The sequence below is a fragment of the Phaseolus vulgaris genome, chromosome 7 (assembly GCF_000499845.2).
Source record: "Phaseolus vulgaris cultivar G19833 chromosome 7, P. vulgaris v2.0, whole genome shotgun sequence".
In the NCBI taxonomy this organism is placed as follows: Eukaryota; Viridiplantae; Streptophyta; class Magnoliopsida; order Fabales; family Fabaceae; genus Phaseolus; species Phaseolus vulgaris.
Genome location: NC_023753.2, coordinates 2,594,601 through 2,612,471, shown reverse-complemented (window position 1 = coordinate 2,612,471; position 17,871 = coordinate 2,594,601). Strand labels below are relative to the sequence as shown.

At 28.8% G+C, this 17,871-nt stretch overlaps 1 protein-coding gene and 1 non-coding gene across 3 annotated transcripts; both read right to left on the bottom strand.

Moving 5' to 3' along the window:
• Positions 1 to 354: 354 nt before the first annotated feature.
• Positions 355 to 6,627, bottom strand: LOC137828573 (lipid phosphate phosphatase 2-like). Of its 2 annotated transcripts, none has more exons than XM_068635200.1 (9): positions 6,476 to 6,627; positions 6,125 to 6,216; positions 5,203 to 5,427; positions 4,877 to 4,964; positions 4,454 to 4,563; positions 2,417 to 2,507; positions 1,923 to 2,111; positions 1,730 to 1,789; positions 355 to 749 (listed from the first exon to the last, which is right to left on the bottom strand). In XM_068635200.1, exons 2-9 carry the CDS (start codon positions 6,179 to 6,181, stop codon positions 556 to 558), a joined length of 1,014 nt encoding a protein of 337 aa, XP_068491301.1. In that variant the 5' UTR covers positions 6,182 to 6,216; positions 6,476 to 6,627; the 3' UTR covers positions 355 to 555. The 2 variants fall into 2 exon arrangements, with proteins under 2 accessions (XP_068491301.1, XP_068491300.1); XM_068635199.1 differs by having other exon boundaries at positions 6,369 to 6,509.
• A 9,489-nt stretch (positions 6,628 to 16,116) lies between these two features.
• TRNAG-UCC (transfer RNA glycine (anticodon UCC)) lies at positions 16,117 to 16,188 on the bottom strand. Its single transcript has one exon. It is a non-coding gene; the product is annotated as a tRNA-Gly (tRNA).
• Between the last annotated feature and the right edge of the window lie 1,683 nt (positions 16,189 to 17,871).

The following is a 17,871-nucleotide window of genomic DNA, read 5'->3' as shown; positions in this document are numbered from 1 at the left end:
AATTAGAAATATGTTTGTATAATCCTCTGACCAGCATTAGAAATATTTTATTCTCACTTTCTTATTTTTAAAATGAAAGGAAACCATGTAAAATAAATGTCTCTTAGACATTATATTCTTATACCCATTTTTTATCATCATTTTTATTCTTTTTAAATCTATTCAATTTAAAATAGAAAATAAAAAATATAAGAACAATATGAATTAATGTAAACAAAAAAGCTCATTGTGGTAAATATGGAATACTGAACACTTCCTTAAAACATAGTAAACTAATAAAAAATTAATAATAATACTTACCAGATTAATCATTTTGACTCATCTCATCATTAGTCTGCATAAAACAGATCAAAATAGCAAATCAGGTGCATCGATTAACATGATCTTATTCAGCGGAAAGCAGCCGCCATTTTTCATCTTTACAGTGGCAGTGCCAATAATAATAATGCATGAACAACAGAAGCTTCACAAGTGACTAAATCTAATGTTCCCGTGTATACACAAAAGTAAGGAAGCAAGGGGAAGAAGATTAGCCGAGAGATGACTACTATAAGATTACTTCTGTGCCATTTCCATGGCTTCCAGGGTTGGGCTACGAAAAGGGTAAGGGGTAAAGGTATCACCATTTCTCCTTGGTTCTTGATTCGTCGTAACCCCTTCCTCCATGGCCTGCACAACCGGCGAGTTATCCGTGTTTGCATTACCTCGTGATTCCTCCATTGCTCGGAAATATGCGTATGAACCCCATCCTGAAGAAATAAAACAGTCTTAAAAAAGAAGCTACTCAAATGAGTACTATGTTACGAATTACGATGTATGAATACTATGTTGTGTATGAATTTTTGGACAACATCACACATGAAATGCTGGTAAGTAAACATAGGTATGAAACATTTTCTGCAGCAGCCACCTGGTATTACTCTCAAGCAGTGAACGAGATCAGCTGCATTTTTAGGTAAAGGTGGCCAAACCCAGAATTATGCCTAATTCATGTACCCATAATTTCTTCTTGGAGAAGAAATGAATGTGAAATGAATATATTGTAACAATGATATAAATGATTATTTTTATATCATAGAATAAGAGAAGGAAGTATTTTAGGGGAAAAAATCATTAAACATGTATAATAATGCACTCATACAACCAGTTTCCACCTGGACTTAATTTGGCTTAGTGCAGTAAACCTGCTCTTGTTCTAAAAACGATCCTAAGGTTTCCACACTGATTAATTTGCATCTCTATCTAAATATTAACATAGCAAAGTGTTTTTAGAATTTCAAATCTACATGTCAAAAATTTCGAGATGCACAAAATGAGAAATTTGTTGGCTTAAAATGTTCTGTTCTACAGAGAAGATAGAAATAAATTAAAAGAACAGAAGAGAAAAATCAAGTAAAAATTACAAGTATTTAATTAAAGAAAAAATAAATAAAAAGTTAAAAATAGTAGAGTAAAACTTCATTTTTTCTTCTTCTTTTCCATTGATTATTTTCCATCTTACTCTTCTATTTGTAATTGAATATACCATAAGTCTACTATTATAGGCTGTTCACAGAGATGTGTCTTTATAGAAGAGGCTTTTAAATAAGTTAAAAAAGCTATATCAGGCCATAAAAAGGAAGCTACATGAAGTACAGAAATCAGATTCAGATTCCACGTTTAAATTAGGTTCAAAGCTTAACATTTGTCTTCATGCTGGTGATAATAATCGATGAGATAGGGGTGTTACCATCATTACTATAAGGAGCAGGGAAGAACTGCATATAGCAAAAGGTTGCCACAACGAGTCCTGAAAGAAACATCACACAGTAGATATATGAGTATCATTTTTATTAAATTTTTGCAAAATGACTTCTGATATTTAATACTCTGTTGGGATATTGAATCCTTTTACAACATTTTTGCAGTTAAAAAAAACAAACCCAGAAGTCCTCCTGCAAACACATCTTGCCAATGATGCCAATAGTCATCCACTCGAGAGATTCCAACCAGGCAAGCAGTAAGAAGAGGAAGAAAAACAATGCATAATTTTGCTACGTGCCCTTTGTGATCAAAAGCTTTAATCTTTCCCGATAGATACAGAGAGAGAAAACCTAAACCTGCAAAGGACCCTGCATAACAAAATTTATCAGACAAATAAACCATTTTCAGTACAAATGAGCTAGTAATCCCATGAATATAACATTTACCAATTTCCCACTCTTCAAAACACTCTTCCTATGATTAAAAACGAGGTTGCTTTTAGCTAATACTATGCTTATAATAATATATATTCACCTAATTAATGAGTATTAAGAGAAATATAACTCAATGCTCACATTCGTCCTGTGTCTACAAAATAAATGCATTGTTATTTATTTGCCGTTGCTCCCACTATTGGAAAAAAATACTAAAAAACCAAGTTTTTGATGCTCACATGATGTATGGCCGCTTGGGAAACTTTTATGTCCTTCTTTTAGATCACTCTCCTTGCCATGACAGACCACACCTCCCCATTGATCATAATTCTGTAAAGTTAATCAAAGAGAAAACTATTAAATGAGAGCTTTCTTCTGCAGTTACACATCTGCATAAAATGACAGGTATACTTTTCTAGAAGAATCTGACAGCTTTTATCCACATGACAGACAAAAGCATCGTGTAACAAAGAAGATTTGAGGAGACACAAAAGTGGATTTAGAATATTTTTAATCTGGATGTTCTTAACAAGAGATGCACGTCCCATAAAGGCCTTATCGATCCTGTGAAGTAACGGAATCCCTGCTGTTAGTTTTCAAACTGTGCAAAATTCTTAAACATAAGTCTCACGTTGGTACATAAGTTCTATTTTTATCTCTTCAGTTGACACACAAAAAACCTTTATTTCATGAGTAATTATGCTTACATTTACTTATATAAGAAGTTCCAGAATAAGTTACAAGATTTCATTGCTCCAATAATAACTTTTATGTTTGTTTAACTTATCTCCAGAAGAAGAAAAAAAGTGAGAAATATAAAAGGAAAGAGATTAAATATATTGAAAAATATTCTCCATTTGAGGAGAGTAAGATAAAAATGGAAGATTTTTTTTTATAGATAACAGATAAATAAAATTAATTATATAATTAAAAAATTATCTGCATTATTTTACCAAAGTTTTTTTTGGATGACTACGAGATGAGTCAGGTACAGGTTTGATTATACTCGTACAAGGTAAAAAATTCATATTTCACATTTAATAGATATGAAATTTTGTCGCACTCACCTTCTCATCGATTAATAGGTTATACTTATATTTATACTTACTTTTTTAAATATTAATTAAACATTTATTTTACATAAAAAATAAAAATCATAACAAAGGAAATGTGAAATTATAAATGACATGTGTTTTCTTTTCTTCAATTTAAGGAATACATTGTAATTGCGTAAACATCAAAATAGATACCAAATAATTAGTGCATAAACCTTATACATTCTCATGTAAAAAAAAAAACAATAGATTAAAAATGTTAAAAATAAGTAAAAATGATTAAATGTGTTCTAAAAATAACTTGATTTGAGGAAATTAAGGTTTTCGTATTTATAAATGTAATACACTAATCAAACAAAATCACACAAATGAAACAAATATGTAAAAGTAAGAAAAAGGAAAAATATCTTGAATATATGAGTAAATTTTGTGGGGATATAAGAGTTGAAAAATTTAGAAAGAAAGAATGAAAAATTGTATAGTGAAAGAAAGATTATTCGAATGAAACAAAACTAAAGGATAAAAGGAACAAAGAAGATAAATTTATAAGTAATTCTCTTCAATAACACTTCTATTTTTAGTATTTTTTTTATTAGAGATACTTGACACAAAAACAAACACATATTTTTGAGTTACTTTAGAAAACATTGACTTGTTCTTAAAGTGTTAGAATATTACAACTTGAGTGATTGGATTTATTATGAGTCTGTTCTCAAATATTGGATATACAACCATTTATTTTAAGTAGCAACACAGGAATGTTTCAATAGTAAACCAATATAGAACCCAGTCAACGAGGCAAAGATATACTAGTATAAAACTTTTTATTAAGATAATCGATTCCTTTATGAATCAATAGAAAATCTATAATAATATACTATTTTTCAACATTGAGCCCATCAAATGAAAAGCCTATAGAAAAGATAGTAGTAAAATAAGTAATTTGATTAGAAACATACTCCACGACGACACAAAAATGTTAACTAGGATTTTTTTCTTTTCCAACAATTAAATTATAATATATTTTTATATATTTTATATAAAGAGAATATGGTATTTTAATGTTATTAATATATTTACATCGCAATTTTCCATTAGAGTAGATTCCGAACCGTTTAGTAGGACTAGGTTTTAAGAAAACAACACATAATTAACATGGTAACAAGCAGCGGAAGATTCATAGTGGCAGTTACAGTGACATAAATTATAGCAGTTGCGTACCTCCACTCCGTCGGGGAAGCAACGCCAAAAGAAATCTGGCCGAGGCCGGCCAACTGCATTTTTTATTGCGTCGGTTAAGACCCCAGTGATCAGAACAGCAAATAACAAGCCTGTAATCAACCACATGAACACCGATTCACCAATCTTTCAACTAACACGCACATGCCTTCAACAAAATTACCAAAATCTATATATCTTTATCAAATGCCTTTATTCCAACCCTTTATTTAGTTATTTAATAATATATTCATTTAAAATTACATAAAACTCTAAACTTTTTCCTTTTCTTCCTTAAAATCAACTTTATACAATTTAATTTTCTTTATTGAATGAGTTATTTCAAAGATTAAATCAAAGGAAAATGAACCATCACATTAAATAAAATAACTCTTCGATGCATGCCAAAAGCAATAGGTTTATTACCTAGAACACTATGGTGTAAATCGTATACATCTCTCCTGCGCATATAAAAGAGAAGGAAAACGGCCATTGGCAACAGAACCGCATATAACTGGTCATTAGAAGAAGAGCAATTAATTAGTTAAAATTACTAGCATCAGATAAAACTAAGGAAGACGTGTAGGAAGCAAATTTCCCAAAAACACGACATGAAAAGAAGTACATCTTTTGTACCCAAACAATTAAAAATGAACCCAAAGGCAAACAAAAAGATCCCCATAGACTAGGAAGCAACCTACTGAACTTCAACTTCAATCTATTATGCAGTAAAAGAATAAGAAAACACTTACAGGAACAGCCCAAACGGGAACCGTGTTTTCTTTCATAGGATATTTAAGGTCTTCCATCATATCTCTTCCCACAAAGCGATAAAATGGACTGATGACAAAAAGGACAACCTCAATCCCTATGAGAAGCAACAAAATAAGCCAATCACGAACGTGGTTTCTTGCAAGTGCGGCTCCATGGGACTTGATAGTGTGAGCCGAGGGATCAACCTGCAGCCTCATCCCTCCCTGCCCCCGACATAATGAACAATCATGAAATTAAACATCTAACTAAATTGAGAGTGTAAAGTTGCGCAAGAAATTATTGCCACTGCACATGCATATAAACTACCTAGTCGACAAGGCAGTACATAATTATTATCAGTTGGAAGCATTTTCATTTTCCACCACATCACATGATTGGTTTTTTCAGATTTACCATATACACCCAAACAGAGAGGACACAAATCTTGCTGGCAAAATCATGGTTCACAGTCATAATCAACACAACAACTTCAATGTTTTTTGAAATCGAAACTCAGTTACATAATCAAGGTTTTTGAAGCCAGCATAGACCTTGAATAAAACTAATTTGCCAAAGGCTTTCACAAACAAACGAATGATTTCCTGAACGTATTAATCTTTTGAAAATGAGTAATGCAACACAAAATGCCACCAGAGTTGCGACAAAAATGGAATGCTACAGTGCCAGAGGAAGAATTTTGAAAATTTGACCAAAAACAAAATTGATTTTATATTTTCTGTGCACATAGTAATTGTGTATCCTCTCTCAGTCTCATCTCATTCCATTTCACTGGTTTACCAATGCGTTTTTTGTTTTGAGAAATTCGGGGATGAAAAGTAACAAAATTAAACAGTGCCACTACCACTGCATAGAAGAAAAGGAAACAAAACAGAAAACGGAAAGAGTACGAGAATTAACAACCTGAAATGATGCCCAAAATGTCCGGAAAGAAAAGAAACCCTGCGACGGCGACGCCATAGTAGAGAATTTACGAGAGCGCAGCAGCGACTAAACTGTGATCATCGTCATCACGCACACAAATGAGAGGGTGAGAATGAAAAGTCTTATCCCGAACAGAGAAATGAAGAATAGAAAATTATGAATAAATTACGAGGAAACGAGTTGGAGTGTAAGTGGGGAAACATCAACTACTTCTGTCTGTTACCTTTGAAAAGTCACAAATTTTTTTCACTGAGGAAAAAAAAAGAGAATTTCTTTGCAGTTTTTTTGAGATAGTGTGAAGTACAAAACTTTCGAAGCAGAATAACTCACCGCTTTGAAATGAAATGAATTGGCGCGTGGTGTTATGGAGCGGTTCGTGTTTAATCCAATTTCTAGATCCCAAGTAACCAACTCCTCTTCTTTTTCCTAAAGAAATGCAATTTTTAATTAAAGATTATTTTGTGAATAACAAGGTTGTTCCAGATGGATTTTCAATTATTTCATGTTAAATAATCGCTCACGTCGTTGTTTTACATTATATTTTGTTAACCGAATTCAACGGATGAATCAAATAATGGAACATGGTATGGTTGTAGTTATAATAAATTGCTGTGGAAAGTTGTCATCTAAAATTTCAAAAAAGAAACAACTAGTGAATTGATGTTATCAATAATAAATAAATAGCCATAGGTTGAAGAGAAATCGATTATAAGTAGATAAATTAAAGTAACCTAAATTTGAATCTAATAATGAAATGATTAAAATTATTGATTTGTATGGTAGACAAAACGTCGACATCAGCCATTTGCAAGACGGGGTCCGTCCAAGTTAATCAGGCTATTAAAGGTTTATGGGACCACTGTAACATATGCATTAATGTCAACTTTTGGAGTTTTACAATATTCAAATAATATCAGTCTTCAGGATTTATACACAGTCAAATCAAATTTAAATGTCAATAAGTATAGCTTAATTTTTAGGTGAGTTTGTGCACACAACAAATTTTATTTTATTTTTTAAATAATATAAGTGCATTATTTAAGGGGATTTGCAACTTATTCACTCGTTCTTTTTTGTTTTTATTTTTCACTTATATACTCCTTGATCCCCGGTCCTTGAAGATCTTAACCAATGAAATTATCAGTTATTTGTTTCCATCATTCAAATATAAATTTGAAGAGTGTATAGTGTCGTGTAATATTTTAAAAATTATGAGGTGAGAAACTATGGTGTGAGTAAACGTAAGTAAATATTTGAAACGCCTTAAGGAGAAGGGTGTTACACACAAATTATTCCATGCCGACAACACGAACCATTTCACCAAATACCAAAATCAATCAACTATGGTAAGTTTGAAGTGAGAAGTTCGATGTTTGGAGAGGCACTACTATGTAATAACATTTTATAATATAAGTGTAAAATTTGTTTTATGATTTAATTTTATAAATTGAATTTTAAAATTTACTTGTTAATACAATATCATAATTATTATTGTCTATTATAACATATACTTGTATAAGGTTTATGCAATATTTGTTATTGACTGAAATGGTTACTCGTCATTCGGTTGCTCCTCCTTTACTTTCTTTCTTATATTTGTTTCTTAGTACTCGGTTAGGAATACACTGTAACTACTGTAACTGTAAGTGACCCTACACAAAGAATAAGTACGGGTTTTATACTAGAATGAATAATATCTTAATAAAATGTACATTTAATTCTGTTTATTTATAGTGTTTATAGTGGGTTATCTTCTTTATGAATCGTATTTAATGTATATTTTTACTAAAACGTCATTATTTGATTTATTGTACATCTTCTTATTTTATCTTGATACATTGACTCTATGTATTTCGACACCTTTCTCTACCAGATAAGATGATTTACTTGACTACAATCAATAAAAAAATAATTTTATAAAATTAATTTAGATTTAAAATACATTTAATATTGCAACTCACAAAAATAAAATTCAACAAATGGAGGCTTAATGAGGACCCTTCTTTGCCATCCACTTGTTCTGGATTGGCCTTTGCCAAGATTTTTTTTGCCATAAACACAACTGCATTGTGGAAGCTGTCTATATCTCACCATTTTTTCTTTACTAACCAACATGCTTTAGTGCTTTCCTCTGTATACATTATGTTCTAATACTCAATAATTACCTTAGTGATTGATGTGTAATTAAAAATAATAATTAGCTAGTGTTCACATTGAATGTGTGTACAAACTCACCACATCTTTTGCTCTCTGCTACCAAAGGTCGTACTATCCCACAATGAAAAAAACATGTTTTTACCATCCACGGGAGAATAAAATATATTTGAAACTCTGCTTTAAATTTTTTACACTATACTTAAGAAAATTAAATTACACACTACTCAATTGCTTAAGTCGCATGACTCGTAGGGTCAATAGATTTGATTATGATACTGTCAATAAACTTAATTATAATGAATTTAAATATTATATTAAAAAATAAAATTTAAATCTAAATTAACATTGCAAAACTAGTTGGTAAAAAAAGTTGTATTGAGTTTACATCCTTTATTATGAATATGAAAAAAAAATATTATAAATTTAGAGAAACACGATATATGAAGAAGTTGTATTAATGGACAGGATATATGAAGAAATCGTATTAATAAAGCACGATTTTATATAAAGAAGTCGTATTAAGAGTACACAACTTTCATTCAAATAGTGGTTCAGGTTAAAGTTGTACAAAAGTTGTGTGGTGACTAAATAACTTTCATTAAGTTTGTGATGAACTTTAATAAAAATCGTGTCACGTTGGTACGATTTCAATGTAAAACTAATACAATTGAAGTCAGATCACTCAAACACAACTTTAGTTATATAAAATTTACAATGCATGACTTCTCCTTTGCTTTTTTTTTAAAAAAAATTGTTTTTCTTTTGTCGTTTGAAAAAATAAAATTTGAAAAAATTATAAATATTTAGTTGTTTTTTAATTAAAAATAATTAAAAAATGGTGTTAAAACTATAACCCTAACCGAGGATATAGACTAAAAAGTCTAAAATATAAAAAAAAAACCCTAAAAAATACTAAAAAGATAAAAAAAAATATTAGTAAATGGTTGATTTTTTAAAGTTTTTTTATCTAAATCTCCTTTGAATATTTATCATTGGATTCTTATCTCATATCAAGTAACTTTCATTTTTATTTTTATGTGTCTTGATTTGAACTCTTTATAAAAAATTATGACAACTTGTAGTTTTTTTTCTTCTAAAAAACCTTATAAAAAATTTCCAAGTTTTTAATAACAGTAAAAATTTCGTCTTCACCATTAACTTAATCATAATTTTACGATCAAAATTCTCATTTCTATTTCTTAACTCTAATTCATGATATATTCAATATGAAATTTTTAATTTTTATAATAATATCAAACTTAAGTGATGCATGGCTTGCATAACTTCAATTTAAAAAATAAAAAAAAATAAAATTATATATATATATATATATATATATATATATAACAAAAGTCACTAAGGGTGATACGACTTTACTTAAGATTTAAACTTAAAATTAATGAAAACTATGGAAGTGATGCACAAATTATGTATTATACGAAATCATGAAATTTGAAGTGTGACTTCTTCATGTAACTAGATATGACTTAACCAATTTTATAATAAAATTGTTTTTACCCACAATTTCTATGATATATATACACTAAACTACACCATATTCGTATAAAATAACATTTGTATCCACCTCTCTATTTTTTATAATTTATGTGTGAAAATGGAAATTTATTTTTAAGAGTGATATGGAATGGATAATTCTTTTTAGCTCATAAAATTGTTAAAAAGATGTACATCTTAAATCAATTAGCCTAACACTTGTATGCAATATGAAGATTCGTAACTATTTTCAATTTACACAAAATTTTCTTCCGTGCTATTATTCATTCTTTTTGTTTTTTTTTGGCAATATTCTTTAGCTTTGTTTTCTTTTTAGCCAAAATTCTTTCGGCTTCCTTATTTAAACTAGGGTTTCGTTCACTGCTCAATTCTGCAATTGGGCCTTGTTGAAGATGAAGATGGGTCATTTCATTTTTGCACTCCCATAGTTTCCATAAAGGTGGTTAAAAGAAAACACTATTATTGTCACCACCCATTGCCACCGTAGTTCTCGCCCCCTTGTCATCGTTGCTTCCTTTGTTATCATCATTCCTTGTTGTCACGGTCCCTTGTCGTCATGGTTACCCTTTTCAATAAAGTATTTAAATTGTAAAAAGACTTTCAAATTATACAATTTATAGATTTTTTTAAAGTTTTTTTATTGTGTAATATATAAATTCTTTTATAAAAAAATAACAAGAATTTATAATTTGGAAGGATTTTATTTTTTTTAATTTCACAATACAAAAGTCAAAAGTAAAAAAATACTTTTAGATTATCCAAAAAAAATACTTTTGAAATGTACTTTTTGGAAGTCAAAAATGACTTTTGAATATTGTAATCCGAAAGCTTTCTTCATTTAAAAAATAACTTATGAATTGCACATCTAAAAGTCATTTTTCATAAACCAGAAGAGAAAATTAAAGATTTTCATATTTATAGGGAAGCAAAAAAAATTATGGGGTGTAGAAAGAAATTTCAATGAAGATCTGAATCTTGATTGTGAGGGCAGCCCAAAATTGTAATGGACTAAATTTTGCAACTTCAATGGATTGGGTCACGACTGTTTCTTCCTGCACCTCCATATCTTCTTCTGGCACCTCCATACACAAAATGAAAATACATTTTTGTCCTTCTTGTGCCACCTCCATAGAGTAACTTCCGGATTACATAATCCGAAAGTTAAAAAAGATTTCCGGATTATGTAATCCGGAAAGTAATAATGCATCTGAAAAAAGACTTTTGGATTATATAATCCGGAAGCTAATTAAAAATTTGAAAAATGACTTCCAGATTATGTAATCCGAAATATTATAGAGGGACATTTTTGGAAATACGAAAATCTATGGAGGTGAGAGAAGAAGGTATGGAGGTGCAGGAAGAAGCAGCCTTGGGTTACTTATAGTTTCTTTGTGTTTTTTTTGGACTTGGACATCACAGCAAATCATTATTGTTTTTAGTTTCATACAGTTGTTATAAGAAAAAGGAAAACAGAAAGGACATTCACAGACTTACAATGAGCAAGGTTGAAAACCTAAAAGACAACCAAGCCGAAACCAAAAAACATGGGACAACAAGCTGCAATTTGAATTCAGTTTTTTTTTTTTACTCTTTTTTAAATGATAAATATGAATAATGGATTGTGAACATACCTTACCCTAAACTTCTGTTTGGCAGCTTTTGTTGATCTGACTATTGGATCAAAACTATAAATTTAAAAAATATTGAAACTGAAATAAAAATACATAAAAATTTATAACAATAATTACAAATTTTGAAGGCCCTATAATCATGCACTGGTCATGGTCCTCGTGTTCTTGCAGATGATAGAGTCGACAAATTTTGAAGCATATTGAGCAAAATTATACTATTTATTCCTTTTATTTTGTTTTAGTTGAATTATTATCTAAAGTGTATTAACTTCTAGGTTGAACGGTCATTACCATGTCTCAGATCCTACAATCAGATCGATTGAAGGTTTCATGTCCGTGTGGGCCAACCGATATTTTCGGTTTAATTACGTTTAATTAAAATTAGTGAAGCTAAGTCATTATTAAGAACTAGGTAATACATCTCTAAGCATAATCCACTTTACTAATCCGATCCAACAAGGTAGACCCATTAAAATAATATAAATAATGCACATTTCAAAAAGTAAGTACGTCATTCATTACTGTGCTATAACATTTGAATATCGAACCCTATTTGTTGACTTGAGCGTTAAAGTATCTTCTGTAAGTACTCATATTCTATATTCTCTAGAAGACCAAGTGATCGAGTAGCTGAGACCGAAGGAGTAATGAGAAACTTGGAAAAGAAAGCTGAAAAATAAACCAACCGTACGATAAAAAGAAGACGAAGTTCATCATAGTTCTTTAGATTTCATCTCCCTAACACGAACAATGTCATTAAAAGTTATTTAACTATGTAAAAAAAAACATATACAAAATGACTGTTGAATCAACTTGTAGATTTTTTTAATTCGAAAACTAAAATTGTAAAAAGAAAAATTTGAATTGGAAATTAAAAGAAAAAGATTCACTGAAAAGAACTTGTGTTTTTAAATTACAAAGGTATTGGTTTGTTTGAAACTGGCTGAAGCAGACAAATGCCTCGTAACTGGTAAATTTGGGGGATTGAACAAGAAAATCCAAATCTTATTACAGAAAAAATTGAAAGGGTAGCTTGAAGATTTGAAGAGCCTGTTGTGATACAGTGGTCATGGTCCTCATTGATATTGCAGAAGATAATGAGTGCAGAAATGCCAAAAGCATGTTTAGCAAAATCATAGTCCATAAAACAACAAGGTTCCTGAACATCTCCTTCTCCTTTCATTGGGTTTCCAAATTCTTATCTCTTTTTTCCTTTTGCAACAATTTATCCCTAAGTTGGCACAAAATCTATCTCATCCAATGAATCTTACTTTTTATACATATCACATGAATTATGATACTAAGCATTGCACTTTAATTACATTAGTCAAACAAGTTGGAGAGATTCTCTTGATACTAAAGCACTACTTCATATTTATTTATTTATATTTTTATTTGGAAGAGGAAGGAGAGAAATTTCTGTAAAATTTAATCAATAAATTTTTAAAAAAGTAAATCTGATATATTTCTTAAATAAATTAATTTTGATAAATGATTTATTTCAAGTTTAAACTGGTTGTCCTGAATGATATGTTTAATATTTAAAGATTTTAAGATATTATTATTATTAGGAATCTAAGAAGTGAAAATAAAGAAACTAAGTCAAATATATAAAAAATTAATACATTTATATAACTTATTCATGTTTAATTGGTATTAATTTTTTCAATTATTAATGTTGTTGCACGGGTTGAGGATTAGTTGGGCACAACGTGGGACGTTGTAAAGTAAAAACTAAGGTTAGGGTGGATTGGGTGGTTGGTAAAGTGAAGGCCAATCCACCCTAAAACTTAATGTCTGTACCTTAAAGACAACACAATTTGTCTTCTACCACTTCGGACACATTTCACTCTTACCTTTATCTTCCTGTTACCCTTCCTACAACACCACCTTTCTCCATTCATTCTGATAATGTTGTTAAATACTCACTTAGTTTAAAATCTATTCACTAATATATTAAAAATTACAACATATTTTAAGCCACAATAAAACTACTGCTTTTGACAATTAACGTCAAAGTTATTACACCAATTGATTTTAAATATATTATTCTCAAATAAACACAAACTCAGATACATCTCTAAAATGATGTGTTCGTGTCAGACACACATATCGAACATCAATAGTCGTATGATATTATTAAAACACGTATCAGTAAAGTATTATTTATTAAATTTCTGATAATTCATTTTAATATAATTTAAATTTTTTTAAAAAAAATTAAACTTATTTTGTAAATTTTAATTATGATTACAAAAATAAAAAGTAAATCATTTTGAACCATTCCAACAAGAAAATTTGAAAAACATATTTTGTTAAATTATATAATTTATAATTATATAATATATAGATCGTATCCTATATTTATAGAGATTATAAGTATCAATGTATCATATATTTTAGAGATTATACATATTTCCGTGTCATGTTTATTAATATTTGTATATTCTCTTTTGTTACATAACCCATAACACACTTTTGGGTATGAAGTCAGGACCAATTGGGTTGGGCTGAGTAGACACCATATTTTAGTGAGTGGGCTTAATCATTGTGTCCTTTATTATCTCTATTTATCTCTATTTAAAGAAATCATTGTCCTTATAATTGGTGTGCAACAAGATATAATAAAAACCTAATAGTTGCTCGTGTGGATGTAGATTGCAGTTTGCGACCGAATCACGTTAATTTTTGTGTCGTTTATTTTTCTGCAGTTGATTCATGATTGTGTATTGCTTCCGCGTAAATTTTTCTCATCACATACAAGTAGAAGTTATTCAGTTATTCATGGAACACAATTTAAAAATTTTTATTATCGTAAAATAAAACAAAATTATCACTACACTCTTTTTTTTTTTTTCTCAAAATGTGTAATGTTATAGCTATTTAAAGTTGTTCTTAAAGGATTGAAGTTGTTACGGGGACCATGAAATGTTAAGGAAGCAACCTTAATATTGTAGTGCTATCATTAACCACCTAGAAATAGATCATAGATTATTATTCACTGTGACTGAAAAAATGGTAAAAAAGTGATAATGGAGGCACATAAATATTTCACAGTCACAGACACTTCATTCTCCACGCCATTGGAATGAAAATTCCAAAAGAAGTTGAGATAGTGGGACCATTTCATGAAAAGACTAGAGTTTGTCTTATAGTAGCACTAATAGGGCAAATATTCAATTTTTGTAGGCTTTTGTAGCCTCAACACATCACACTGCAAATTCACTCAAATTCTTTCTCTATTTTAGCAATAACATAATATCATTACCATCATTTAAATTTTGACCACAGCCCTTCAATCATGGTAAACCATACTTTCTTCTTTTGCATTTTGTCTCTAATTATCATATTATATTGTTCAAGATTCATCATGTCCCCTTGCAGTCACATAGTTTTTCAATTACTTTCTCTCTAACCCAAAATATGATCTTTTCTTAAGCTCATTAAAGCTAATAAAGATTTTTTTTTGTAATTCATAGTAAGTGCAAGTTTAATGTGACTATCTCTAATATTTTCTTGCATGAATCTGTTTATACCTAATGTAGTACAAGTGTATTTTATAAATAAAATTTAATTACTCAATATAGATATAGTTAGTAATGTTGTCTTTTCCTCAATTTAAAGATCAAGTTAATTAGTGTAATATATGAAAGAAAGATTAAATTGACTGAAAGTTTAAAGGATTTTTTTTTTCTGTGATAGTAGCTAATTTAGTTAATTGTGTAATCTTTTAGAAGCAAATTAATGTTTATATATAGTTTTTTAACAAAAAAAAAATGATTTTTGTTTAAATTAGATTATTACTTTTGTTAACTGTTATTTTTTCAGATTATTCACGGCATAAAAAAAATATTGATAGATAATGACTGGTTTTCACAAGATCTAAACTGTGAAATCACATAGATAAGTATTATTCATTCAAGATATTCATCGTGCTAACATCATCCTACTTAAATTTAGAATCACTTAAATTTTTTTAAAAAGTCATTATGTTCGTCAATGTTTGGATGAGAGTTTCATTAAAAATAAGAAGTAACTCCTTATTTATATATTATACACAACCCATACATCAAAAGTGGAAAAAAAAAAAAAAAATAAGTTATTCCAAGCAAACACAATAAAATATATAAACTTTAATTACAATTGACAACTTACAGATGAAATATGTTTACTCAACTTATTATATTATAAGTATTAGTAAAATTATACCTTAAAATAGTTAACAAATATAAATATAAAAATAGACATGTTAATTTTAATTATTTTTATTTTCTTTCATAATCTAATTATTTTAAGTATATGTTTTACTTTAAGTTATTATATTTTTTTAGTGTATCTCACACTATTCAAAGTAGCTATATTTTAAAATATTTTTCAATCAAATTTGAAATAAAGCAAATAGTATATTTTTAAGTAGACAGCTTAATTATGTTATGTTGACTAATATAATGATTAAAAAGTATATATCAAAAAGCAGTAATCTAAATAATATAAAATAAATAGTATATGGACAAATAAAATAACGTAATATAAAAAATTAATTATTATCTATTATGTAATTAAAAGTAAAAAATATATATCTTATATTAAAGATAACAAGATGTATCTTGTCAGTAGGAGCAGAGAAAAATAATATAAAAAACATTCAAAAGAGAGATTTAAAAAGATTGCGTTTGCCGGGAGTCGAACCCGGGTCTATTGCTTGGAAGGCAATTATCCTAACCGTTGGACTACAAACGCTGTTGATGTTATACTATAGACATTAAAATAAATTGTTATAAACTATACCATTTTAAATTCATCACTTGAAAAATAATATACCCTTGAAATCACTTTAAAAAGGGTTATGCTGTAATAATTGAAAAAAAAATACATTCTTAAAAATGGAAGTATATATAACATGAGAGGGAGATTTTGTTCTTAAATATTATTTGACTTAATTCTTTAAAAAAATATATCTTTTTGATAAGAAAACTACTATATTTTATATTTTTAAAGAACTCATAAATAAATATTTGTTTTTAAATATTAAATACGTCAAACGCTATCTTATCCCGATATTGTATGTTTGACCTCTATGCATAGCATGCAATATAAAAACGCGTGCTCTATTCTAGAAAATTCCCAAATTCCAACATTTTCATTTTATATTACACTTTTTTCATTAACTAATGCTGTAATTGCTTTAAAAAAAATATTAGTTCACCAGCTATCAACAGTTAAACTAATTGTAGCTAATAATCTTTTCTGTCACAGTTTTTCATTAAATACAAATACAATTCTATCATGAATTTAAGTTTAAACTGTTTAATTAAATTTTAATGTGTAGTCAATAAGAAGAGATATAATATAGGTGAAATTGTTTACGTATATCTAGAGGAGATTTAACGTGTGAAGTAATACATAGATACATAGTTTTCGTGGGTGTCTTGTTTTCTTCTAGGGTTGAGTGTTCAATATGATACTCCATAAATTATTTGTTGTTTGAGATTAGAGAGAATTGAAGTTAATGACTCGTTCATTCAATGTTAATGTTTTATATTTAACAAATGCTAATTCACTTTACTTCATTAATATTTTTAGTTTGTCCAAATAATATTTAATATGGTCAACAATAAGTGTATTCTTAATCCATGTGTAAATTTAATTTTTATTGTAATACATTATCTTATATATATTGATAAATCCACCACACTCCTTTTATGTGTGGTCTTGATATTTTTCTAATTGAATAATAAAAATTAATTAATCGAGACCTTTTGTTTTGCACTAATACAACATTATTTTCGAATATGAAGATTGACGAACGACTTATTATTATACATCATCGGACTAAGGTCATGATGTTAGAATATGTCAAAAGAGAAGATATCTAATAAAGGGGAACAGACGAGAAACTACTACAACTGAGACAAAAGAAATAATAACGTACACAATAATACATGAAGTGCTTTTTTTAACTCATATTTTACATTATACTCATTATATATTTTATATTCTTACTGACTTGAGCGTGAGAGTATTTTTTACGGATGGAGTCCCCTAATTTCCTTAGAGCTCATGAAACTTGAAAGAATACGATCAATAATCATCTCAGAATTTAACCAATCTCAATTAAATATTTTAGATTTCTCAATGTTTTAGATTTGAGATAGGGAATTTTCTTAAAAAAAACATCTAACTTAGATTAGGTGGTTTTCTCTGATGCATGGACATGTTTGAGAGCTTTGTGAAGGTTCTTGAAATTCAAAGTGATTGTTTTTGGGGTCAAAGGTGAGTGGGGTCATGCATGAGCTGGCAATGACATCTTCGAAAACTGGGTGGAGGTAGGCCACTGGACCATGCACCATTGTCATCTTTTGAGGAAATAATTATTAAAGTACTCTTTTTCATATAAATTAGTGTTTCATATAATAAATGCAC